The sequence below is a fragment of the Misgurnus anguillicaudatus genome, chromosome 21 (assembly GCF_027580225.2).
Source record: "Misgurnus anguillicaudatus chromosome 21, ASM2758022v2, whole genome shotgun sequence".
NCBI lineage: Eukaryota > Metazoa > Chordata > Actinopteri > Cypriniformes > Cobitidae > Misgurnus > Misgurnus anguillicaudatus.
The window spans coordinates 32,702,374-32,728,019 of NC_073357.2; the positions used below are offsets into that span (position 1 = coordinate 32,702,374).

A 25,646-nucleotide genomic window follows, 5' to 3' on the forward strand; every position below is an offset into this window, starting at 1 on the left:
CACACAGCAAAATCAGCAGTGTTAAATCAACACTCCTGATATGGGGACCACCAGGTCTGGTGTTACTCATATAAACACCAGCAGTGTTGATTTAACACTGCTGATTTTGCTGTGCAAATACACAAAATAAGATTGTTTTTAGCAATGAAATATGTGCCCTTTAAGTTTGTTCAGTTGTAATTTATTTTTTAATTAGTCCATGTGAATTGATTTTTCCATCAGAATATGTACACCGGTCCTTACACTGAAGAGGAATTTCGTTCACTAGATGTCATGGCTACATTTGTGGTGGATGATATGTTTTTGCAATTGGATCGGAGCTTCTTTGTTGACAGTTTAGAGTTTCTACAAGGATTCTGCTACAGTGCCAGTAAAAGAGACCTACTGGCAGTCATGCTACTGGAACCAAGGACCTTTGGGTACAGCTTAGTCTCCTAGGATAATTCTCACGTATATTACAATTGTATCTAAATCATGTTTATTATAATGGCTCATGATGGGATATAAATTCACTCTAATTGTAACCTTTTTTCTATTAACAGCCCTGTGCAAAACTGGACATCGCAGACACTGAACCAAGTAGACCGCTTCTTATTCTTTCTTCCAAAGGAAACTATTCAGCAGATCCCTGCAGTACGTGTGCACACATCCCTCCTCTGTGAACTTTTGAATGCATGTACTGCAGGTGTACACAGAATTTATGCATTCAGAGAAATAAACTCAACAGACTTATTTACTAAGTTTAACGCCTTGCATGTTTGTTAATATTTTATAAATGTTTTATATTAGTTATATTATGTTGTTGTTATATTTTATTATTTGATATAATTTATAAATATTTAATTTTAGACATTAATTTAGAAATAAGATGTTTATTAGAAACTTTAATATTTATTTATCTTAATAATTTGCCTAATTGGATTATTTTAAACCTTTTTAGCTAAATTATGCATATTTTAATTAAGAATTTAGGCAGAAAATGTAAAAGTATTTTGAACTTGGCCTGCTGTGAGTATTTGGCCAGAATTTATTCAGCAATTGCTTTTAAAGGGACACTCCACTTTTTTTTAAATATGCTAATTTTTCAGCTCCCCTAGAGAAACATTTGATTCTTAACATTTTGGAATTCATTCAGCCAATCTTCAAGTCTTTTTTTTGCCAATCTCCGAGTCTGGCGCTAGCACTTTTAGGATAGCTTAGCATAATCCATTGAATCTGATTAGACCATTAGCATCGCGCAAAAAACAATCAAAGAGTTTCAATACTTCTCCTATTTAAAACTTGACTCTTCTGTTGTTACATTGTGACTTTGCTGATGTAACATGGCTGCAGCAGGCGTAGTGATATTACGCACTGCCCGAAAATAGTCCCCTGCCATTGAAAGTAACCACGGGACCATTTTCGGGGGAAGTGCGTAATTTCACTACGCCTGCTGCAGCCATGTTACATAAGCAAAGTTACTGATTATTAAACCAGAATGAGACCTAACCATATCTGCCTAGAAAATTGCAACTTTTAATTTTCCGTCAGTCTTAGTACACAATGTATCTACAAAAGAGTCAAGTTTTAAATAGGAAAAATATTGAAACTCTTTGGTTATTTTTAGCGCAATGCTAAGGGTCTGATCAGATTAAATGGATTGTGCTAAACTATGCTAAAAGTGCTAGCGCCAGACCCGGAGATCAGCTAAATGGATTCCAAAACGGGGAGCTGGAAAATGAGCATATTTTCAAAAAAAAAAGTGGAATGTCCCTTTAATTCATTATACAACATATTAGGAAATACACAGTCACTATACACTTGTGCTTTAATCCTGTCTTTTGTGTTTGTCTTTAGGGTTTGATGAGCTTAGAGCGCATTGAGAGACTGTTCCTGAGTCAGCAGCATTGGGAAACAGGAAAGCTTGGCTCTTTGTGTGGGCAGACACCTTCAGAATTGTTTGAAAAGAAGCAGTTTGTGCTTCAGTATTTCCTTGGCTTCCTCAAAGTGGGACGCGCCACTTGTGAGTAAAATGTTTTCCTTAATAGAATGGCATCTAAAAAATGCTCTAATTACCTCAAATCAATTTATTCCCTTGGAACAGAATTCTGAATGATATAATAAGCAGTTTGCCTGTCATTTTGATCACAGTCTATATGGTGTCTCTCCATTCCTGTCTTAGTTACTGGATTGATCCCCTCTTGTGAAAGCTTGCATGTGACACAACCTGCTGCCTGGACTATTGACAGCCTCAGAAACATGCCAGCAGCTGCTTTCCGGAGGTGCCTGGAGCTCATTGGCCAGGATCCCTCTTTCAGTACATTCCAGCTGTCAATGCTCCTTACAAAGACCAAAGAGGTACCTGTTTTTCACCATCAGCTCCTCAATAATAAATGTAGTATTTTGGTCATTTAAATTAGAAGTGAATTTTTGTGGTCCCCAAGTTATGGCTGTTTTTTTCTGTGTGCAGGTGTATGGACCGCCTTCCTCTTTTAACACTTCTGTGATCTCTCAGTTGGGTCGAATTGCAACCCAGCTCTCTGTTGAAGAACTAGCCTCTCTAAAACTGTCTGAAATCCAGTCAATTTCAGCTATGGGAGCCATCAACGCATGGACTAGCAGACAGGTGAGATGCCGATGAATGGCTAGTAAATTTTATGTGCAACAAAACTAAAAAGGTGTATTGTTATGCATTCATTTATCATTCCAAATGCTTCTGTTTGACTTGCAGTTGAAGTCAATCTTCTCCACAGTGCTGAACTCAACCCGAAGGAGTGTTACCCAATTAGACTCAAGTACTCTTGTGGCTTTAGGACACATTGTGTGTGGGATTGAGGCACCAGTCTTACTTAACCTGAATGCAACAGAGTTCAGGTTATTTTATCACAACTGAAGTCTATTGGTGCATTAATGGTTGATTATATTAAACTGCTCAAACTAGTTGTTGTTGTAATGAATGTGAAATGTTTAATTCTTCTCATTCCAGTAAGGCAGTTTTGTGGCTGGGCCTTTTACGCCTATCTTGCTCAGAGGAACAACTTCAGGCAATGGTAGGACTGCTCAGTCAAAGCTCAGCATTTGGACCAGTCAGCTCCTGGGGAACAGAAGTCTTTATCGAAATAGGAGCAGTTGCAGGTATAGTGGGGCATGTGTATTAATGCCCAGAGCTTGTAATCAATAGGTGGTTTGTTCGAAGCTTAAAGATATCAATTGTACAATGGAGCATGGCTCTTATTTTGATCTAGAAGGACTGCCTTTGTAATAAGTGTACAAAAAAAAGTTAACTTTTCACTCAATAATAAAAATTTGCTGTTACTACTCACCTTCTGCACTCACATCTTGAATGGCCCGGGGATAATTAAATTAACAGTAAATTTGTATTATTCTGTGAACTATTTCTTTAAAACAGATGTGGTTAGACGTGTGTTTGACTTTTATTTGTATAATTTATATATATGGTATTTTTGTGCATTTCTTTCCCTAGCGGGGCTACCTGATATGTCCATGTCTGCTTTGGTGAGGGACCAAATTGTGGGAATTACCCCCCTTGCCATCTCTCTCATCCCAGCAAACAAATTTGCAGTTAGTAACCCTTTATTTCAGACGTTATACTACAGTATTTTAAAACATATCATAAACTGCTTGTCAATTTATTAATTGTTACAAAAATATTATGACTGCAAAGGAAACACTCTAATTGAAGCGCTGTTCACAAGACTGACATGACACACCCACAACCACGACACGACACGTGTCACGAAAACGAAGGAGACTCTTCTATGCACGTCCATGACAATCCGTCACTAAGTGTCATTCGTTCGATTATGTAATTTTTAATGTAAAGATGACATTGTTTGAGATGTCTTTGTTATGTCAACTTGACATAAACCAATACATCACAACTTGTCATGACAATTTGACATTACCAAGACAGCGTAACTGATCACTTTTTACCAGTGATACAAATTGAATTTGTCATTAAGTGTTAATACTCTGTCATATAGTTTAACAGCATCATGAATATTTTTCTTGACCTCAACTACAGTGGTACAAATTAAATTTGTCATTAAAATGTCATTAAGTGTTAATACACTGTCAAATTGTTTTATAACAGTGTCATGAATATTCTTTAGTTCATAATGTTTTTTCCTCCAGGTGTTTAAGAAATCAATCATCCAGTAATAATAATAATAATAATAATAATTAATACAATTATATTTTATTGCATTTGGAGACCAATTCACCTAAAATTAAATGAAAATTAAATTATTTTGCTATGTCATGTTTATGACAGATTTATGACAAGTTATGATGTATTGGTTAATGTCAAGTTGTTATAACAAAAACATCTCAAACAATGTCATCTTTGCATTAAAAATGACATCATTCAACTAATGACGGTTGTCATAAATGTGCATAAAATGTCCTTCATGTTCATGACACGTGTCATGTCATGATTATGAAGGTGTCATGTCAGTCTTATGAACACGCCTTCAAGTATAGTGTTACCAAATCCCCTTTTCTTCTTTGGTATAAATTTGCTAATTCATGGTTATGAGAAAACATTTGTGACATTTAATTCCATCTTAAAAGTATGTTAACACACTTATAAAAACTTCAGATCGTCTGTTTTTAAGATGCATACCAAAGTAAGGTCAACATCATCTAAGTAGATTTCTCACCTGGTGTGTCCACTTGCATTCCTTTCAGGTAGTGTTTAACCAGGCACAAATTCAGATGTTTACCTATGAGCAGGCCATTGCTGTAACAGACACCCAGCGCTCTCTTCTGTCTCCAGTACAAGCGACAGCCCTGTCCATGGTGCTCAACCCCTGGGAGGACAAACCCATTGATTTCAGAGGTACTTTCACTTCTTCACAGGAATGGATGTACAGAAAGCTCTTCCATATTAATCAAAAGAAATAGGTTAGAGAAAATATTTAAAGCAATCAATTAAATAAGAGCAGTGAGTACTGAAATAAAAACAAGTAACTACAGCTTGGTGAAAATCTAATGGGAAGGATTAAATGTGTTTCTGAGGTAATTGTGTCTTACCGTATTTGTGTATGTTTACAGGCAGGTCATTGGGAGTTGCAATGCACCCCTGTCATCTCTGTCTCTTGAGTGTCCTGATACTGCTGCTGCTGATCTCTCTCACTGGGCCTTTGGAATGAGTTAGGCCTGTCACTATAATGCATTGAACTCTCGTTTTCAAATAAGTGAAATATGAAACAACCATAACATTTTAAATTTTTAATCCACTTAAAAAATGTCGAGTTAAAATTGCATTGCATTTAAGAACAATAAATCATGGAAGTATCTCTTTCAGCACTTTATAATTGTTGTTTTTTTTAATAATTGTTACTTGGGTAGTAATTATCATTTTATCTCTGTTACGGAAAGTAACACATCGTCTTATATGATTTGGTTTGACTTGTGCTTTATAATCCCCTTGTAGTATTTAAATATTATTTATTTACATGTTGTACCTGCTGGATAGGCCTTCAAATACTCTGGTATCATATATTGTCAAACTGTTAAAAGATGTATTAACCTTGTATAAGGATTGTGTTCTTTCATTTAAATATGTATTATCATTGCTTGCTACTGTTGTGCAAAGCCCATTGTGTGAATTCTGTAAAATAAAGTCTTATTATTTTGTGTTACACAAAAAAACTTTCATACAGTCACTGAGGCATACTATTTATTATGGTAATGTAATGGTTGATATGAGGCACGCGAGGGCGCTGTGACGCAGTTGTGAGCCGACTCTTGTGCTCTGGTATCCCGGTATCATGATGAAGACAGAGAGCGTGTACATCAGCGCACATGCTTTCCCAGCTAATACTTTAACTAACTCACACTTAGCCAAGATGGCGGATTCTGACTCTTGGGGTAGGGATTTCGTTCACATTTAAGGTTAAGCGCATGAGAGGATGTTGGTCTCTGTGTTTAAGCTGCGTCAATAACTATGTTATTTGGTTTCCTAAAGACGCTGACAACTTCGAGCCGATTGCGCCGATCAGAGACGCCGCCGGCCGGCTGGATAGATGGGAAGGCGAGGACGAGGAGGAAGACGTGAAGGTAACGTGCTAATGTTCATACAATCAAAACTATTTGTAAAGAGTTTTCCTTTTTAATTCAGTTTCATTGCGTTAGCGAAGCGATATGTGACTGAATGTAGCAGGCATCACAACATTGACATGGGCGCGATCATATGGTGTATTTTTTAGCTGTTAAGCTGTCTTAGGTTAGGCCTGTTTTATTTAGAGATTCACCAAGCTGTATCAAGTTGCTTGTTTTTCATTTCGTAACTGTGTTGTGACATATTTTACTGACAGTGACAGCTTCTGTGTTTGTGCATCAGCAAATTTCAGCTTTATAACAATGAATGTGCAAGAAGTTTACATATTTTGTTCGCTGTAATAGTAACAAACAGCCTTTTGCAAATTAGGTAAACCAGTTATGACAGCATATCGGGCAGTTTTAACATTGCAACAGGCACTTGGTGTTTGTGCCATATGTTAAATAAGGTGAATGGAGTTTGTGGCAGCTAAGTTAGCAGCAAGTGACAGGCCATGACATGTGCCGCACTCCGTTGTGATAAGTTACTGGTTTTAGTTGTTATTAACATGATTAAGATGTTTTGATGTAATTCTAACAAATATTACTCACCGTTACACTCTTTATTAACTATGAGTAACTCTATATAAACAGATTGCTAAATGCAATATTATAGGTAACGTGTTAATGGTCTGAAGTATGTCACTTACAGTTTTTGGTAGCCTCAAATATTGGTTTACAGTTTTTTTTTAAATATATTTTATCTGCGTTTAAAAGTTGTAGTTTTCGCGTTTAGCAACATCAGTTCCGAGATGACGTCACCGACAACGAGCGTGTCACGTTGCGTCTCCGGTTGACGCAAAGATCTAGAAATCTCTAGCGCGCTGTAGCTCAAGCTGAAGTTAAATGTGCTGTTGTCATTCATCAGTCGTTTAGTTATGTCGGACGCTAGAAACTACTGTCTTTTCAGCTGCTTGCTTTTGTGTTGATAATGACATATGGATGAACACAGTATCTGAGGCCTTTAGAAACTATACAAAGTCAGAAATTGTGGGAAACCTTATTATGGTGAAATAAAGCCAAGTTATAACTTATGCTGTGTGCCACAAGTCTAACACGTTTGTACAGTAATTAATGCTGCTTATTTACATTTATGCTTTCGGCAGGCACGTTTATACAAAGCGACAATTTTCACGCAATTTTCATCAGCATGTCTTTCCTAGGAAACAAACCCATCATATTTTGCGCTCCTAACACATTGCTCTACCAACTGAGCTACATGGAAGCAGACCTTATCATACAAATACTATTTATTGAAAGAAAGTAATTTGTTAAAGTTGACATTAATATTGTGAGACGCTTAAATGATTTGTTAAATGTAATCATTATGAATCCATTGTGTTATAAACATAAGCCGTTTTGTGACCCTGCCTGTGAAGACGCTGCTAAAGTTATTTTTGTGATGTCTGTTTTCTACATAAAATCAACTTGCGTTCTGTGAAAAAGAATTCTTGATATCTTTAATATTGACTGACTAAGGTGTGAAATTATAATAAAAACTTCAACATTTGATGCTCCTAATCTCATAATAAGATTGAGACTTTAGCCTGGATTTCACAGGCAGGGTCACATTTTTTTTACTGGCTTTTAATCACAAACACGTTGTGTACCGCCTCATGTTTCACTGAAATTGTTCCTTGACCTGCCTTTTCTTGTATATATGGGTGTCATATCATATCTTTCTGTCTGCAGGATAACTGGGATGAAGAGGAGGAGGAGAAGAAGGTAGAAGAGATCAAACCAGGTATTTATCTCAGATGAGCTGTTTTGGTTAGATTGACCAGTATAAACATTTCACACAGACAGGCATATTTCTTATGGTTCTTTCAGTTGCACTGTCCAGCGAGGGAATGTGAAACACTACATCACGCAAAATTAAAATAATAAGTAAATCCCCGTCAAGCCATACACACAGCCGCATTTATTCTGCCGTGAAAAAGCAACCGATGTGTAAATTTATTCAACTTTGCCCTGCAAACTTTATTGGTGTTTGAGTGCTAAAAATACTGCGTTTATAACAGTCAGATCTGTATAAAGATAATACACCTTTTTTAATCCGTCTGTGTAACTCCGTATGTGTGTTTCTTTTTTTAAACTAATGCATTTGCTAGCCTTTTATGGTCTTCTTTTAATTAAACAACAGCAAAGTTGTCTGCACTACTCAAACTGTTTGTAGAGAAATGCTTTTGATGTATCTGTTTTTAACAGCTTTTCTGCCTGTGGTTCATGCTGGTCACTGGGCTGGTCACTTGCGTTTTGTGTGAACCCATTATCCAACAGCGCCACCTATCTCACAAAATAAATAGCTGAAGGTGATCAGTTGTCTTAAAACACAGTTGGCCATTCGCTTTGCTTTTTGCTTAGCGGTCAGTGTGAAAACACTTTTACACTGGGAAGACATTAGTTGGCTCTTTTTTGCGTCTTTGTTTTCTGGTTAAGTAGATCTAATGTTAAGTTAACCAGTGTACTCCAAGTGACCTTTTTTCCCTTTTGTCTAATAGTTGTGAAACCTCCTGAAAAGAAGAAATTAAGTGCAAAAATAAAAGAGAAGGAAAACTTGCAAAAGAAAAAGCAAGAAGAGTTGCAAAATAATGTAAGAACAGATTTTCTTTATTAATTGCTTTTTTGCATCCCCTAATATTAAAATATTTTACAGGTTTTCTAAAAGGTTTATGATTTTTGTTTTTCAAACTGTAAACCTAGGAAACAGAAATAAATGAAACGCTATCGCCAGAAGAGCAGCTTGCAGAAAAGCTTCGAGTGCAGAAGCTGCAGGAGGAGGCAGATCTGGAGTTGGCCCGTGAGGCTTTCGGTAAGACTCTGATTGTGTTTGTTGCATGTAATTTGCAGAATTTTAAAAACAAGACCGATATATCTAGTGGCACCTTATGCTAAGACCTCCAAATAGCATGTATTTATAGGAATCATAAAGTTGAAGCAGGTTACTATAGAAGGTGGGATTGTATTAAAGGGATTCTGTCATCATTTACTCATCCTCATGTTGTTCTAAACCTGTATGAATTTCATTTTTCTGGTGAACACAATAGACGATATTTTGAGAAAACATGGTAAACACACAGCATATAGTGACCATGGACTTCCATAGTAGGAATAACAAAATATAAGGGAATTGATTGAGTACCATCAACTGTTTGCTTACCATCATTTTTCAAAATATTTTCTTCATCATTTATCACAATACTTCCAAAATATTTTTTTCCCACTATGGAAGTCAATGGTCACTATCTGCTGTGTGTTAACCATCATTTCTCAAAATATCTTCTTTTGTGTTCATTAGAAAAAATTATTTCATACAGGTGTAGAACAACATCAGGGCTCAACGCAAATAATTTTTTATACTGCCAGTGGTTCAGGTTTTCACTTGCTCTGCTAAAATTTTTACTGGCCCCAATAAAAAAAAGTCAGTGTCACATATTTAAAAATAATAATTCAAAAGTCAAATATAATTGTATACATATACAACAGACATGTTCCAACGAAAAAAGGCTCCCAACTTGTGCAAAATATTGCATAGTTTCTTTCATTGTGTTTTATGTCTGCTTCCAAGATGTTAAATAATATACATTGATGAAAATATATTTTAATGACTGAGGGTGAAGCACTGGCCCGATCGGGCAATTGACAATATTTTTACTGCCCTGAACGTCTCTCACGCTTGCCCCGGGCCACCGGGCAGTCCTTTATGTTGAGCCCTGAACATGAGGATAAGTAACTGATGACAGAATTTTCATTTTAAAGTGAACTATCCCTTTAAGCAGTGCCAGAACAATCATAGAGATTGAGGGGCATATGCCCCCCTGCCCCAAATATTCAGACAGGTTCTTAAAAAAATGAATTGTTGCAAATTATATTAATTGCAGAATCATATGGGTGTACACTCAGCTCATGAATATTAAAGGTGCTTAACTAGATGCTTGCAGCAAGTTGCCAGGCAACATCTTTATTAAATACGCAATTAATATTCACATTAACTTATACATCTTTTTTTAATCAGGCTCTTGGGTTAAGTAATTTCACTTTAATGGCAATGAAAATGTTATTAGTCAATAACTGAAATGCCTTATTTTCACAAATGTTACTTTAGTCAGTCCATAGGTAGTTAACACATTTGACTGTCTTTTGCTGTAAAACTTTAATTGTAATTGTAAAATCTCCACTTTTATGGCAAAGAAATCCACTTTGGACAAACCATAGTTGCAAAATTCAATAAAAATGCAACTAGAAACTTTGCAAATGAGAAAAATGAACCTGTTATTCGTGTGACTGCCACATTAGGGTTGTATTCAAGTCCACATACTCAGAAGGGGCCCAGGTTTGAATGTGATCCACGGTCGTTTTGTGCGCCATCGTTTATCATTTTTCAAAACAAAAATTAAAGTGGAGTTTAATTAACAAAGCGGTATTACAGAATGGCCTGATGCTGGAATTAAACGGATGTGAAATGAAGGTATTTGATGAACGTATAGTACGAGAGCTTTTAGTATCTCATCTTTGAAGTGGCGTTTAAAGGCTTTTGCATCTCAGCTTTTTATTTGTAGTCTGTCATTTTTTTCTTTTGTTCTTTGTATGTTGATAATAATTGTGTGTTTATTGATGGTAAGCAGAATTGTTTTATGTACTTATCAGTACTTTCTCATTTTAGGTATTGATTCTGTTAATACTGTTAATAATACAAACAATGTCTCTGGAATTGAAGCCATGTGCCCCTCATCCAAAGAAGATTTTGTTGCGTTTGAAAAATTACTGAAAGATAAGATAACACAGTTTGAAAAATCAGTGCATTATTCCAGCTTTTTGGAGTCACTGTTTCGAGACCTTTGCATTTCGTGTAAGTACACAAATTTTTTTTGCATCAAATTCTTCTTATTATTTTTGTAATGACGTAATACTGGTAGTATTTGGTATTTAGATTGTATAGTGGATTGAAACAAAAAAAAAACAGCTTTAAGAACCATTTTTGTTGTTTTTTGTTTTAAATGCAGTGGAAGTAGATGACCTGAAGAAAATAAGTAGTGCTTTATCTGTTCTGCTCACTGAAAAACAGAAACAAGAAAAGGTGAGTTGAATTATGAGGAATATTAGATTTTGAAGACTTTGTTTTACCCGTTGTGCATTTTTAAAGCCGGAGTCATTTTTTCCTTAGACAAATCTATTAAGCCACACATATAGGTCATTTTTATAATGCTGTATTGTTTGGTATGCAAAAAGGATTCATCTCAATTTCTTCTATTTTCTGTAGGAAAAGAAGGCAAACAAGAAAAAGAAGAAAGGTGTAGTGCCCGGTGGTGGTTTGAAAGCAAACATGAAAGATACCTTTGATGATTATGGTGCTTTTGATGGTGGTTACGGCAATGAGTATGATGACTTCATGTGACAAAGGTTCATCGTCCCCCTTTCCATTCCCCCACAATGCCCAAACGCCCCTGCAGACATGCAGCAGTACCCTTTCATGCTACTCAGCGCCATTTTGGAGTAAAATGGACAACGTGTCAACCCTTTTTACTTGGTTTAAAGTGGTGACAAACTTTCTTCATAAAGCTGCTATCACCCTACTGGTGACAATGGGCAAAGCAAATTTATTAAGATGGCCTTGAAATCTTATTTTATATCTCCAAAACAGAGACTTTATGATGTGGGACAATTATGGTGGAGGTGTCTCCTTTCATTGTCCTTCAATGCCTTAGGAAACTTTGTAAAAAATGTGTTTTTGTTTTGGTTGAAAGTGACTTTTCTTTTTTTTAAAGCTGTGCAATTTCAGTTACACAAAGGTAAATGTGATGCTCTATGCAAGTTCATTTCTTTTAAGAATGATTGTGTGATTTATCCACAATTGCAAACAGGATCACAGCCTCAGATTTCCAAACTTAAACCAGATGAACGTAATTTTACATTTACAATCAGAAGTTGAAAGTTTGCCGGTGCTTATAGTTTAAACAGTGATAGCATATTTAACAGAGGTCGTGGCACATTGATTAAATGATGGATCTGAACACTTGTGAATTGAAAGTAAAACTTCACTAAACATCTTGAATCTGTCAAACCCTGATCATGCCATATAAGCACATTAGAATAATGAAACTTTTTAGTTTTCCTCAAGTATTTGAAATTAAACTAGTATTGATGTTCAAAATATGAGTACATATTTGCTCCTGATGGTGGATTATTACTAGGTAAAGTCAAGTTAATGCTTTCTTTTGACCCTTTGTCTTAGAATAGCTTCTAGAAGTAAAGCTAGCTTTACTTTGTAAAGTAAAAATGAATTCAAGCTTTTACTTGGACAAAATGTGATAGTGATACTACAAAGATACTACAAAGGCAGCGTTTCATTTTTTTTTATTAAAGAATGAAATTAATAAAATCATTGGTCTAAATGAATCACATGGTATTTTTGTAAAAAAAAAATGTTTTTAGATTAGTAAATGACAAATGTCACGTTTGAGTGAAAGTGAGATGTTTAAATGCATTGTCTTTGATAATCTGAAGTATGCAATAAATATTATTTACAATTTCAAGTAGTAAATGTTTACCACAATACAGGTGAAAAAAGACGTGAAAAATTACATAAAGCACACCTTCTTTTGGATATCAATAAAATGTATAGTAATTTTAGCAAGTGGGTTGTTGGCATATGCTTTATTGTTTGCCAGTTAATATGTGAACAACCATCCTTAATGACTCTGATTCACAGGAACATTTAAGTACACATCTAAATCAAGTTTGTTACTGCCCTCAAGATTTTTTCAATAGCTTAAATCCAGCAACTAAACAAAAGCTCATAGGGGGGGTTCCCGGACAGGAATTAGACTAGTCCTTGACTAAAATAAATGTAAAAGCTGTCCAAACTGAAAACAATTTGCACTTACATATCTTTAAATACATCATTGTCCTTTGTTTTGTCTCAAAATGGACACCAGTAATGTTTTTACTAAGGCATGTTTGTTAAAACTAGTTATATCTCATAATTAAACTAAGGCCTAATCCTGGTTTAAGATAACCCCTGTCCGGGAAACCACCCCATAGAAGAGCAGCCCTGATATGGGTCAAGTTTTAAATACTTGGGATATCAGCCAACAGTTTTGGTACGTGTGTTTGGGTTACGAGTACTCCTCCTATTGTTACGAGATCCTGACGAGCTGCCTCTCTGCCTCCTATCTCCTCGTCCTTGCCGTGTACTTCCAGCTGTGGCCTGACCCACTGAGGTTTGCATCTGTTGAAACACACTCTGCCTAGTGACCTCCTTATCGCCACAGGTGAATGTCAGTGCCACGCCTTCATTGTTCTTCATGACTCTGGAAGAACCATCTGATGTCCCATCAAAACAACGTCCGAGCGCGATTTCTTTGGCTGTCCGGGGGTCTTGATCAGTCACTGTATAGATTCCGTAGTTGTGTCCCAGTGGATCCAAAGGTGCAAGCATGGTAAACTCATTTGTGTCATTGTTGACAGCCAGTGGGAGGTGGTTTACCAAATATTCTTGTAGCATGCTGTTTACGCTGTCTCTTTTGCAGCTGCCCTGAGGAATTACCTTAACGAGGGTACGATCAACTCGGTCCTGGTCATAGAGCATCCCGCTGCACTTGAACTCTACACACACGGCAGAAACAGTGGCTTGGTCCATGTCGCGGATACTTCTGGTATCACGTATGCCGTACAGTTGGCCAACAGTTTTTGGGTGAGTACCTCCCATGTTACGAGAACGAACGTTAAGCTCATGGGGGCTGTTGAGTTTGACTTTAATATAGCAGGCCCTGTACTCCATAGGTTTTGGCCACCAACTCAAGTAGTCCTCTGTCCAGCTCATGGGATCATCCTCGTTGAAAGGCACCGTGTTGTAATCATAGCGATCTCCCTCGACTCTTGAGAAACGAAAGTGAGCGGCACTAAATGGAGCTTCCTCGCACTCCTTAAGTTTCTCATATGGGTAAATTGGGCCATTGGCTTCCTCAGCTATGTTCGAATTAGGTTTGGCCACATTGATGCTGAATGCTGTCTTTTTTATTCTGGGATCATCGTGGTCTGTACGTCTGTAGTTTAGTTTATTCAAAGAAGGTTGTGGAACACCGATGATGTTAGGATTTAACTTTGGAGATGATGCTACGGCCTCCAGCTCTTCTCCCCCAAGGTTGGCCATGACGTAGGCAGAATATGCATCTGTTTTTTGTTCGTCACAGAAGGCTGGAAGGCACGCACCATTTGTGCCAGTGATGACGCTGTCGAATCTACCCCAAGCCCTAGGGTTAGTTGAAAACCCTGGCGTGGGCTCCATGTTTATTAAAGTCATCACGACTCCTTCGACCTGCTCGCTTGGCATAAATCTTTCACTACGGAATGCCCGCACTTTTACGTAACATCTTCTGTTCTCTGGTACGTCCAAGTTAAACAGACGTCTCTCGCGGATTTCCATATTGCCTATGAGGAAAGTCCTCTCTTCTCTTTTTCCTCTTTGCTTTTTCTCGGCACGAAACTGCCCCTCTTCTTCCCACAAGCCTGTATCAGGATTAAGGGACCACAACATCATGGTCTTCAAGTGCTCCGGTACCTTCACTTGCGCTGCATCGAGACGTACTTTGACCTCTCCAGCGTTGAGTGACTCGCCTCCTTCCTCATCTCTGAAGTCTACTGAAAACATTCCATACGTCCTCAAGGGCAGAGTATCGCCTTCATCACTAATGAAGTTGAGATCACTCTGGGCAGCCGCTGCTGTTGATGTATCCCTTGGGTCAAGGAAAGTCACACTAGCCTTGACATTTCCCATAAACACCTCTCCATTTTCTTTATAGAATGTGTTGGGTGGGATCTCAATCTCGGCAATGGGGTCCTGGCCCTCTGCCTCACCAAGCTCTAGCTTATTAGTCTCTCTTGAGCTAATGATCACAGCCGGCTTTTTCCTCAACAGCTTGATCTCGTGGAACACAGCTCCTCCTTTAGTATTGAATGGTAGTACTTTTGTGGTGTTCACAAACTTTTGCAAGTTGTCCACAAATGTAAGAACAAGACGCTCTGTGTCCTTTGGAACCTGGATTGAAAATGTGCCTTTGTATCCTGTTCGACTTATTCTTACGCCATCCATGTAAATGTGTCCAAACCTCATGGGCTCACCATTGTCTGCTGCAATGGCACGCCCGCGAACAATAGATTTTGTGTCCACGCATGTTTTGCAGCCACATTGAGTAACTACCATGATGGGTAATTGGTATCCCTGACATTTAATCTCTTTTTCCTCCATGTTTGAAATTCCACAGCAGTAGGAAACAGAGTCTTCACATCTGATGCCATTATTCAATTTTCCAGTACACGTGGATGTAGGACATCTTCCCACGTCATAGTACAAAGAATTGGTGTCGTTTTGAAAACAGTCATGTGGTAGCCGGATCAGGTGGGAGTCAGGAGTAGGGTCACATGATGGTTCATTTTGACCTGAACCAAAATAAGATAAACAGATAAAAACCAAACTGAGATCACAACATTTGCAAAGCAGTTAATCATCTTAAAATGTAACGTGTGTGACTAGACCAGGGTTAAAAGGCACACCAATAACTGTGAGGGTTGCGGGTTTGGATTTGATGGCTCCATTTTCGTTACTGGCTCTGCAGTAGTAATCTCCCATTTGGTCCAAACTAAGATTCCTCAGAATCAATGTCTTGTCATACTGATATTGATCCCTGTCCAGCAGAGCACCATTGTGAAACCTGTGAATGGACACCATTGATTACCACATGGGATAATTTGTTGTTGCCAGCCTGTGGGGACTTTCTAATCTAACAGACTGTTTTAAGTAAGTTCTCAGCTTGGTTCATTTAAACTGTCCTCATATGGTATATGTATACCCGTCATATTATTTATAACTCATACTCACTACTAATTTTGTCGTTTCACATTATAAAATAATTATTTCTCACTGTTGAAACTGCATGGTAAACACATATTTGTATTTTGAAAACTTAAGCTTACCATTCATATATGTCTGGTTCAGGTGAGCCATCAACCTTACAACAGAAAGCAACGGTTTGACCTTCTTTTCTGGCCTTGTTCTCTGGGTTTTTCACCACATAGAGTTTTTCTGAGAAACACAGTGATATTGCATTAACTCTAATATTTGCTGTTACAGTGCAACAGGGAAGTTAGTTGCCACTTTAATTAATAATCATATTGTGTCTAGTTTTCTAGTTCTAAGTCTATAGCTTATACAGACATTGTGATTTAAGCAGGTAGACAGTAGGTCACTAAAAGCATCATTACTTGCTCTTTCCAGCTTTAAATGGAGGACCGAGGTAGGTTCTGTGCTGTGGGGCACAATGACTTTGCGTGGAGTGTGATTCTGCAGTTTGACCATCAAAGTAGTGTTGCCGTCAGGGCAGATTCCAAGGATGTGAAAATGTCCATTGTGATCGGTAACAGTGAGGAGTCTTGGGCTCGAATCAGTACGGAGGATGGCAGCTCCAGGTGCAGGGAGGCCACCGGCACTACGGACTGATCCCAGAACTGTGTGATCTTTACATGTACAGCCATCACATTCAGCATTTACACTGCCCATCACACAATGCAGATCACAGCCTGAGGAAGCAAGAGGGAATACAATTAGTTGGCTTATTAACAATTTTGTCAGGGACAAAAGGTACAAAAAAATTTTTTATCCCTGGAGTGGTACCATAGGGTTCGGTTTTGTACCTTTACAGGTATACTAAACATAATACAATATTAAATACATTACTGTACCTCAAGGATTTTTAAATAAAATTTAACTGGTAGAAAATTGGTCCTTGACTGAAATTTGGACATATGATGTGGCCCGAGAATTTTCGGGTGTTTGTTCCATCACCTTCCACTGCTACAATGGGTGTATAGGTGCACAGGAACAATCCTTCCTAAAATGCATTAAACTTTCGTTTACAAAGACGTGAAACTCGCCGAGTGGTCAGGGGTGTTCACTGATATACTCACACAAAAATCGCTTCAAAAGATGCTTTCCAACAGGTGTTTTAGCATTCGTTGTAAACTTGTGGACCTATTTTTCCAAACACCTCACACCTGTATATTCTTCCGTTGAGAGCTTGAATAATAGACACTCCAGCCCAGTTGGTGGCGATAATCCACCTTTGCCAATTGCAAGAATACAAACAAAGTTCCCGGCGTGGAGTAATACAGTATGGACTACCGGCACATCCGGGAACTTGACTGTAAATTTCGTCACCGCCCCTTTTTGGGGGAAAATAAACCAGACCTCCCATTGACTTCCATTCAAAATAGCGGAACAAAGCAACGTTTTTACACAGCCGGCAGGCGTAAATAACTTATGAAATCACTCCGATTAAACATGTGGAGTAATTATCTGTCCACCCTGCCTGCCATAGAGCGTGAAAGATACATCAACACATTTAATTTGGTCAATATAAAAACATGTCCCTTTCATTCTCCCAGCGTCAAATTTGTGTAACGCTATGATTGCTGGAAAATCACTAAGGCTAGTTGTATGTCTGGACGGAAAAGTGCACTCAGTACTCTAAATATAAAGACATAATATATAAATACGAAGTTACTTTCAAATACGAAGTAAAATCATTCACTTGTTGCTTCCCTGTTGACTCGATGAGTTACGAGTAAATGTCCGGGTAAGACACCTCTGGCCAATAGGGAGCGTTGTTACACAAATTTGACGCTCTGAGAATGAAAGGGACATGTCTCCACACTGACCAAACTAAATGTGCCAATGCATCCCTCGCGCTCCATGGTGAAAAGGTATATACCCTTTGAGGGTACCACCCCAGGAACCGAAAAAGTACAGTTTTGTACCTTTCTTGTACTTTTTCTCTAACAGTGTGTAATGCAGATACTGCAGGCTAAATTGTTAAATTGTATTCTGACAAACATGATAGACAATTTGCTAAAATTACACTTGGGCAGAAAAGCATTTGCTCATTCTTATTATTTATGAAACTGAGCAGATGAGTTACTTGGGCAAGATGGCCCTTCACATGTCCTGCCCTCGACAGCTTGGCCATTGCATTGCTTGGAAACGGATTTGCAGGATCTAGAGCGATGCTGTGTTGCCACCTGATCACAAGGAGCTGGACATGGACTCCAGTCTGACCATGGACCCCAGGTGGGTTCAACATCTGACTTATTGTCTTGATGGAAAGAAAATCAGTTTAATTTCAGTACATTTGCTATCGATATGACTTCACATTAAGAAATTCTAATATGAACTCACTCTACAGTCATTTACATAAGTCAGCTTTTGCCTACATTTTGTTCACTTTTTTGGCCAAAGTTCTTTTGAAAGTAAAACTTTTAAATTAATTCAATCTCTGTGCTTTAAACATTTAGATATATTGATGAAGGAAAACTGATTACAGGATTTTACTTTCGAAGCATCATGCAGGTTTCAAACGTCTGTGCTTTCAAACCTCAAGCAACTATTATGCAAGGAATAATTGACAACAGGCCATTGAATTATAAGAAAATAATGCACACCCAAGGTGGTTATGCGGGTGTGCATTATTTTCAAATAATTCAAAGGACCGGAGTCAATCATTCCGCTTATGCCACGGTTACCAAAAACATTGCTCTGGTGCCTATTTTTAAGACATTTGACAAGTTAGGTGTGCGGTTTACAGAAAAATAATCAACACCCACGGAACATTTCTCAACAGACCCGTGGTATAAACAGTCTTATTTACTTACGTTTTGGACACAGGAAGCGAACAGCATAGTTTGAGCAGTTTCTACCAACAGGCTGTTCGGCATTAACACACCAGAAGCCCACAGCTGGATCAGCGTGCACTCTTTCCCCGGTGCTGCGAGCTGGGATCCATTCAGTAGTGCGTGCTTCAAGAGCCCGAGGAACCTCACACACACGTGTCCGATAATAGAACCCAATGACATTCAGCTTCTCGTAATCTCCTTTACCTCCAGGATGATCAACATTGAACCATGTGGTCCACTCATAGTCATCTGGGGACAGATAAAGTTTGGATTATCTTAAACAAGCTGTGTCTTTTGAATTACACATCAACTTTTGAAAATCTTTCCAGCTGTTTGTCGCACAAACAAATCTACCCTCATTATGATTCACAGCTGGGTTTGGTCTCTCTGATCTTTTGCTGATGCCTCTCTGGGTCCCTGAGGAGAAAACAAATATTTGTAATCTGCTTTTTCTTGGATTCAAACACAATCTCTTAGTTTTCTTGCCAGTTTGAAGCATTTTACAGTTTGGCCATGACGTAACCCACTATTGCAGGATAATTAATCCAACTTGAAGAAGTATGGCTTTGCCTGTAAAATATCACTCTATCACTTCTATATTAAACATCATCTGGATTTGAAATAGTGATGATAGAATTTCCATATATTTGTAAACAGCGCCATTAAGCATCTATTGCTCTATCAAAGTAATTTCTGCCAGTGGTTCTGTAACACTTGATCAATTGCTGACAGGTGGCTTGCAAAACACCCCTGCTTCTGGATATATTATTGGGTACACTAGAACAATGTTCTTTTCTTCAGTAATGGGTTTGCTATTGGGAGCTGGGGGGAGGGAGGTAGAGTCAAGTTACTTAGACCCAGCTGTCAATATCCTGTGGAAATTTGTCAGCCTCTGCCAGATAAATTGCAATAAGATCTAGTAGGAAATGTGCTAATAAACTGATTTCATTTAGTCATGGTGTTGTAGTGTTCAGAAGGATGGTAAAAACAAGCAAGTCAAACCTACACTGAGTAAAGGTGCATGTAATTCCCAAAAGAAATAGAAGAAAGGTCCGTATTGAGAGGGAGCCCATCCTGGCTCTCTGTAAAAGACTTCTGACCTCTGGTAATGGTGCTCTCACACAGCTCCACACTAAAAATAGTCCAGCATAGATTCTGTGCCAATAAGAGAAAAAACAATGTAAACTATTCGTAAACTACAATTTGTCTGAAATTGGCAGCAGTATTTTCATTTTAGTAAATCATCCAGTAAACCCCCGAAATTACTCTCATGTGCATCTGTTCTACTGGCCATGAACTTTGCATGCTTTGAACATATTAATTTACTAAAGAAAGTTTGCTAAATTGCATTTACTTAAAAAACAATTTAACATGGAACATGGCTAAATTTATTTTGGAGAACTTTAAATTATTAAATTATTAACATGTGTATTTTTTAATACTGATGCTAAATTTAGCATAATCTTAATAAAGCAGGTAAGATAAACAAATTTTAGAGACAAAGTTTAAGCTCTTACATTTTCTAAAACGGCGCTCAAATATCACATCTGTGAGAGTCATCAGTGTATGTCAAAGGAATTCACAAGTATTTCTACATCCTCCCACAAAACTTGTACAGAACTACACAAATTCCATACAAATACATTTATTTTTCGCAGTCTTATAGCTTTAAACATAATATGAAATATTTTACAATGAAATCATTTTGCACAGCTGCTAAGGAGATACGCTTTACATACAAATAATAAATTAGCCAAAGATTGTCGAAAATAAGTCTTAACAGATTTTAATAAATAACGAATTGTGTATGAAAAATCTAAACTGAAGTTGAAGAATTTTGCATGAGAATTTTAATCCAAATCTATGAAAAATATAAATTTTTACACCAACAAAAACATACAAATAAATTATTATAAGTGTCCAAATTGGATACTTTACCAAATCAACGGTTTCTCTGTGAAATGGACAGCCCTTTAACTCCTTGTGTCTGTGATTTATTTACAGAGCAGTAGCTAAATAGTAGAAGTGAGAAAGACAGAGAGTGAATGTGCAGCCCAGGTCTTTGTCTGGTACTTATATAGCTCAGCCCCAAGCCACGGGTCGGCTCTCTGCCATTCTCAAGAAACAAGAAAATGAGTTCAGCACTATGCTCTGCTCATGTACAGTAAACTAAAGACACTTAGAGTGAGAGGTGTCCTGGAACAACAGTCCAAAAAATCTGTCTTAATAGACATTATAAAAGAAACAGATTTTGTGAACGATGGCATTCAGATGTCAATTTACCCTGTCAAAAATCTAGACCCAAACACATGCAAACCTATTTTTTCCATGATAATTTACAGTCATGTCAGCAGTGGGATGAGATATTAATTGTTGGGTGTTTCATGTTTCACATTAGTTTCACAACAGGCACAGAGAACGCAATTTGTCTAAGCTCGCTTTCATCAACAATTTAGATTGCTGATCGTGAAGACATCCATGTATTTAAAACACATGAGAAAAATTATTTCTGTGACTCAATCTCAAACCATTTTACTGTGTTCTCTCCCATGTCCTTCTGAATGTGTTGATAAACAATATGAGCGATTTGTTAAAACAGCGAGCCAACAACAATAATCTGTCATGATGTCAGATTCAGCAGAACACACCCATTGTAGGGGTAAAAACTAAAAATATGATAAAGATTCACAATATGGAAAATGTAGTATTTTTCAAACAGTTTCGCTTATCTGTATAGCGCTATTTTCACTGTCCTCAAAACGGGCTGATGTCTTTCTTGTTCTATGAAGTCCCTCCTTCAGAAATACGTAATGAGTTCTGATTGTGTAGCTTGTTTAGTGTGTTGTGATTTGATGGCAGCTTAGCTTCCCGTTAGCATAGCTGGCGACTGACGTATTCTTGTGGGCGGAGTTTAGTCAAAAACTGCTCTAGTGCCGTCATTAAAGCAGGAAGAAGAGGGCTGTAGTACAAACCGGCCATTCGCTGTAGGCTTTAAAAGGCGAATTCTGTTAAAGAAAATATATCACCTGGCAGTGAACTTAGAGCTTTATCATTTTACAGGTATTATTTATGCTCTAACAGCAACATTACACACTAACTATGGTTTAAAAAATGGGATCAGGAAGAATGTGACCTTTAATAATGAAGAGTATGGGCAATTTTCTGTGGTGCAAAACTTCTGTGGCCATGTTCAAATTCAGTACGTGATAACATTTCTTCTCAATGACTGTTTAGGGGAAAAATGACCACAAAGAACTCCTAAAAGTCTCCTTTACTCCCTACACCAACATTTGATACTCACATGGGGATGACATGTAAATGTTTTTGATGCTTTTGGTTTGGCTGATTAAGATTAAGAAACACAAGCTGAGGTATGTTCAAGAACCTCCTAAAGGAACCTTATTTCTCTTAATTCTGGAATTCAAATGGCCCTTATAATTTTTCCTAAAAGACAATGGACAGATATCAGGTCAGACGAAAATGATCTCACCTGTGTTTATTCATTTTGCTAACTTTTAGACTTGCTCAAGAGTGAATGTACAGTACAGTAGTGACCACAGCTTTGAGGATAATGGTCTTATCTTTCTTGCACATTATATCATTATTGACATTTATTGATGTATAAAAATAGAAGAACAACTAAATGCAAAATTCCTTTTTAACTGGCAGTGTTTAAGCCAGCATACATGAATGGAAAAGCAGATAGCAGCAATAAAACCTTATGTTGTGCTTACTGCACACTGAATTTCATGTGTTAAGGTAATTTGGAAAAAGGTGAGGTCATTATTAAGACAGCAGAAACAGGGCACGGGGGGTGGCCGGTGGCTAGAGCCACTGCGCCTCTGCCCACATCGACTGAGGTGCCAACCGCCAATTTCGCTCAAAATTCCCTGATTCCTATAATCCACTTCGTGTTTTCACGACTGCTCCACAGCATCTCTCACACTGGATGCATCCAAAATCTCTAAAATGTTGTCTTGGGTTTCTGTGGAGACCTTTGGAGTTAACAAAGTTTATTGCATTAACAGGTACATTCATTCCATTACCTCAGTTGTTGATCCGCTGAATTAATAATTTGGTAGTTTGTTTATGTATTTCTGTGTCGGTAATGATTTGCTCTCGGACTTCTTAACTTAGCAAGCAAGTAACAACAAAATGTCCACATTACAGTGCTTGTCTAATCAAATGAATGTGCCCAATCAAATCTATATAAATAACATCAAATGTGTTGTTTTTGGCACACTTCGTACTTTAAAAAAAAAAAGTGTTGTTTTGTATGGCATGCTATAAACATATTGTACACTTACGTCACGAATAGTTTGATTTTGTGGTTGGACCCTACTCTGGAGTAGGAGCTACTTTCGTCCCAGAAAAGTGCGTTCCTGGTACTAAAATTGTCCCCAGTTCCTGAGGTGCAAAGACGCTAAAAAACGCGTAGTCCCACAAATATTTGGGCACTAATATTCGGGTTCCCACAGGGCCCTCATAATACCATACTTCACAAAGCACAAGATATAGGGTACTTGTGTTTCCTACACAATTGACAGTTTTTCACAAATCACATACCCCTTTCATACCTTACCAACTTTATAATAGAAAAACCTTTTTTTGTCGAAATAAAAAGAAACTTTAACATCCGAAGAACCTTTCTGTGTCACAAAAAGGTTTTTGGATTATAAAAATATGTAAAGAAATGTTTTATTTTAAAGAACAAAAAATTATTATTCTTTGGGATCACAAGAACCTTTAATCATATTTTTACAGAATTGCGAATTGTAAATGTCTAATAAAAATACTTTATTTTGGTAAATTTTTAAATAGATGCAACTCAAGAATTCTGATTAAACATCAGCACCAGTTTATAACCATGCTGCACTGTAATCTTCTGTGAAGTTCGCTTGAAGGTTCTTCATGAGAAAAACATTTTAAGGTGGACTGCTGGTCTTCAAAGGACTTTATTTCCTAATAATTGAGCATGACAGGACCAGTTGGAGGGCACACAGGGAGGAAGTGGAAACGTAAACAAACACAAGCAAACACACAAGGTTTACCTGTTGCGTGGCAACAGATGTGGACTCAAGGCAAGTATTGGCATATGTCAGGACCTCATAATGGGTTTCAGTTGTATTGAAATGCTTAGGAAAGAAGAATTAAAATAAATATTAAAATGAAATAATCTTTGCTTAACAATTTTAGTAGTAATGTTGAGCATTTAAAGTTATTAAGGATATCAGGGTGAAACAAACTTGACCAGCAGTACCGTTAGTCTAAACTGAAAATCTGGATCCATGTATGTATCAGACAGGATAATGTTGTGGTTTGGGAAAGTGTGCTGGGGGTTCTTGAGGAAGCATGATTTAATGTCTACACCAGTGAAAGTATGCAGAAAAGCTTCTGGTAGGGTCATTAAGAGTCCCCGGTAAAAGGATGTTAACCCCTTTTTTCTTCCTATTTAGAATAATGAAACATTTCATGAAATGGCTAAAAAGCTGTGCTTATGATTCACTCTTAGAGGTAAATGGGACTTGGGGTTGAGGCAGATGAAGAAAATATTAAACAGATTTGTTGAAATTCTCCAGGGGTTTTATGTCTTCCAGAAAAGCAGGGCTGGTTTTCACATTAGTGTTTTGTAGTTATTATTGTTGTAAGCGCAGATTGTTGAAACTTATTCTTTATTATGAGTTCCAAGCATAAAATCATTGTTGCACTGTTGTGTATTTTCCAGTAATAAACTTCAGTACTGCAAAGTAGTCTGCTCACAGGGTTTATTGCAACATGATCTCGCAGAAAGTCGTGTTATAGTTACGAAAAATTTGATTAATTTATTTGTATCCATGGCACGAAATTCAGCTTTATTCATGCCCTGAGCATCAAATCTTGACGTCGGATCAACGTTGGATGTTGACGTCAAATCACCTTTGGAATTTGACGTTGGATCAACATTGGATCAACGTTGGATTTCGACATCAAATCAATGTCTTTTTCTAAAAGTTTAAAGTTTGACGTCTGCCCATTGGGTCTTAATGTCAAATCAACGTTGGATCTCGACGTCGGATCAACGTTGGATGTTGACGTCAAATCAACGTTGGATGTTGACGTCAAATCACCTTTGGAATTTGACGTTGGATCAACGTTGGATTTTGAGGTCGGATCAACGTTGGATTTCGACATCAAATCAATGTTGGATCTCGAATCAACATTGGATTTTGACATTGGATTAACGTTGGAATTTGATGTCAAATCAACGTTGGAATTTGATGTCAAATCAACGTTGGGTTTTGAGGTCAAATTAACGTTGGGTTTTGAGGTCAAATCAACGTTGGATTTTGAGGTCAAATCAACGTTGGATCTTGACATCAAATCTTGACGTCGGATCAACGTTGGATGTTGACGTCAAATCACCTTTGGAATTTGACGTTGGATCAACGTTGGATTTTGAGGTCGGATCAACGTTGGATTTCGACATCAAATCAACGTTGGATCTCGAATCAACAATGGATTTTGACATTGGATCAACGTTGGAATTTGATGTCAAATCAACGTTGGAATTTGAGGTCAAATCAACGTTGGAATTTGAGGTCAAATCAACGTTGGAATTTGAGGTCAAATCAACGTTGGAATTTGAGGTCAAATCAACGTTGGATTTTGAGGTCAAATCAACGTTGGATTTTGACGTCATATCGACGTTGGATTTCGATGTCAGATCAATGTTGGATTTTGACATCAGGCCAAGGTTGGGTCTTGATGTTAGGCCAATTTTGATCAGATGTCAAGACCCAACCGTGACCTGACGTCAAGACACAACATTGATCTGACACAAA

The 25,646-nt window shown here is 37.6% G+C and overlaps 2 protein-coding genes across 5 annotated transcripts in view; one reads left to right on the plus strand and one right to left on the minus strand.

Annotated features, from left to right (window-relative positions):
- LOC129443013 (eukaryotic translation initiation factor 3 subunit J-B) overlaps nucleotides 1-12,631 on the plus strand; it is a 34,297-nt gene extending 21,666 nt beyond the window's left edge. Inside the window, exons 19-31 of one of the 2 annotated variants that reach the window (XM_055203389.2) lie at nucleotides 223-419; nucleotides 543-633; nucleotides 1,837-2,002; nucleotides 2,162-2,337; nucleotides 2,450-2,605; nucleotides 2,711-2,853; nucleotides 2,966-3,114; nucleotides 3,464-3,561; nucleotides 4,690-4,840; nucleotides 5,056-5,874; nucleotides 5,972-6,063; nucleotides 7,795-7,846; nucleotides 8,604-8,699. In XM_055203389.2, the coding sequence (XP_055059364.2) occupies nucleotides 223-419; nucleotides 543-633; nucleotides 1,837-2,002; nucleotides 2,162-2,337; nucleotides 2,450-2,605; nucleotides 2,711-2,853; nucleotides 2,966-3,114; nucleotides 3,464-3,561; nucleotides 4,690-4,840; nucleotides 5,056-5,153 (1,425 nt within the window). In that variant the 3' untranslated portion in view covers nucleotides 5,154-5,874; nucleotides 5,972-6,063; nucleotides 7,795-7,846; nucleotides 8,604-8,699. Of the gene's footprint in view, nucleotides 1-222; nucleotides 420-542; nucleotides 634-1,836; nucleotides 2,003-2,161; nucleotides 2,338-2,449; nucleotides 2,606-2,710; nucleotides 2,854-2,965; nucleotides 3,115-3,463; nucleotides 3,562-4,689; nucleotides 4,841-5,055; nucleotides 5,875-5,971; nucleotides 6,064-7,794; nucleotides 7,847-8,603; nucleotides 8,700-8,805; nucleotides 8,915-10,765; nucleotides 10,952-11,105; nucleotides 11,180-11,362 lie in introns of those variants that run through there. The other variant, XM_055203496.2, reaches the window with a different exon arrangement.
- cilp (cartilage intermediate layer protein, nucleotide pyrophosphohydrolase) lies at nucleotides 12,517-24,022 on the minus strand. 3 transcript variants are annotated; one of them, XM_055203401.2, is made up of 9 exons: nucleotides 23,877-24,021; nucleotides 19,832-19,980; nucleotides 19,180-19,242; nucleotides 18,805-19,074; nucleotides 18,075-18,248; nucleotides 16,363-16,677; nucleotides 16,075-16,183; nucleotides 15,655-15,812; nucleotides 12,517-15,540 (listed from the first exon to the last, which is right to left on the minus strand). In XM_055203401.2, the coding sequence occupies exons 1-9, from the start codon at nucleotides 23,918-23,920 to the stop codon at nucleotides 13,187-13,189; spliced, it is 3,636 nt and encodes a 1,211-aa protein (XP_055059376.2). In that variant the 5' UTR covers nucleotides 23,921-24,021; the 3' UTR covers nucleotides 12,517-13,186. The 3 variants fall into 3 exon arrangements, with proteins under 3 accessions (XP_055059376.2, XP_055059383.2, XP_055059390.2); XM_055203408.2 differs by lacking the exon at nucleotides 23,877-24,021 and adding an exon at nucleotides 20,764-21,037; XM_055203415.2 differs by lacking the exon at nucleotides 18,075-18,248 and having other exon boundaries at nucleotides 23,877-24,022.
- Nucleotides 24,023-25,646: the final 1,624 nt, after the last annotated feature.

Coding starts and splice junctions, on each gene's coding strand:
- cilp (XM_055203401.2), bottom strand. CDS start 23,920: ATGCCAATACTTGCCTTGAGTCCACATCTGTTGCCACGCAACAG. Junction 19,075..19,179: donor AGCTGTGAATCATAATGAGG/GTAGATTTGTTT, acceptor ATCTGTCCCCAG/ATGACTATGAGTGGACCACA. Junction 16,184..16,362: donor TTTAAAGCTGGAAAGAGCAA/GTAATGATGCTT, acceptor TGTGTTTCTCAG/AAAAACTCTATGTGGTGAAA.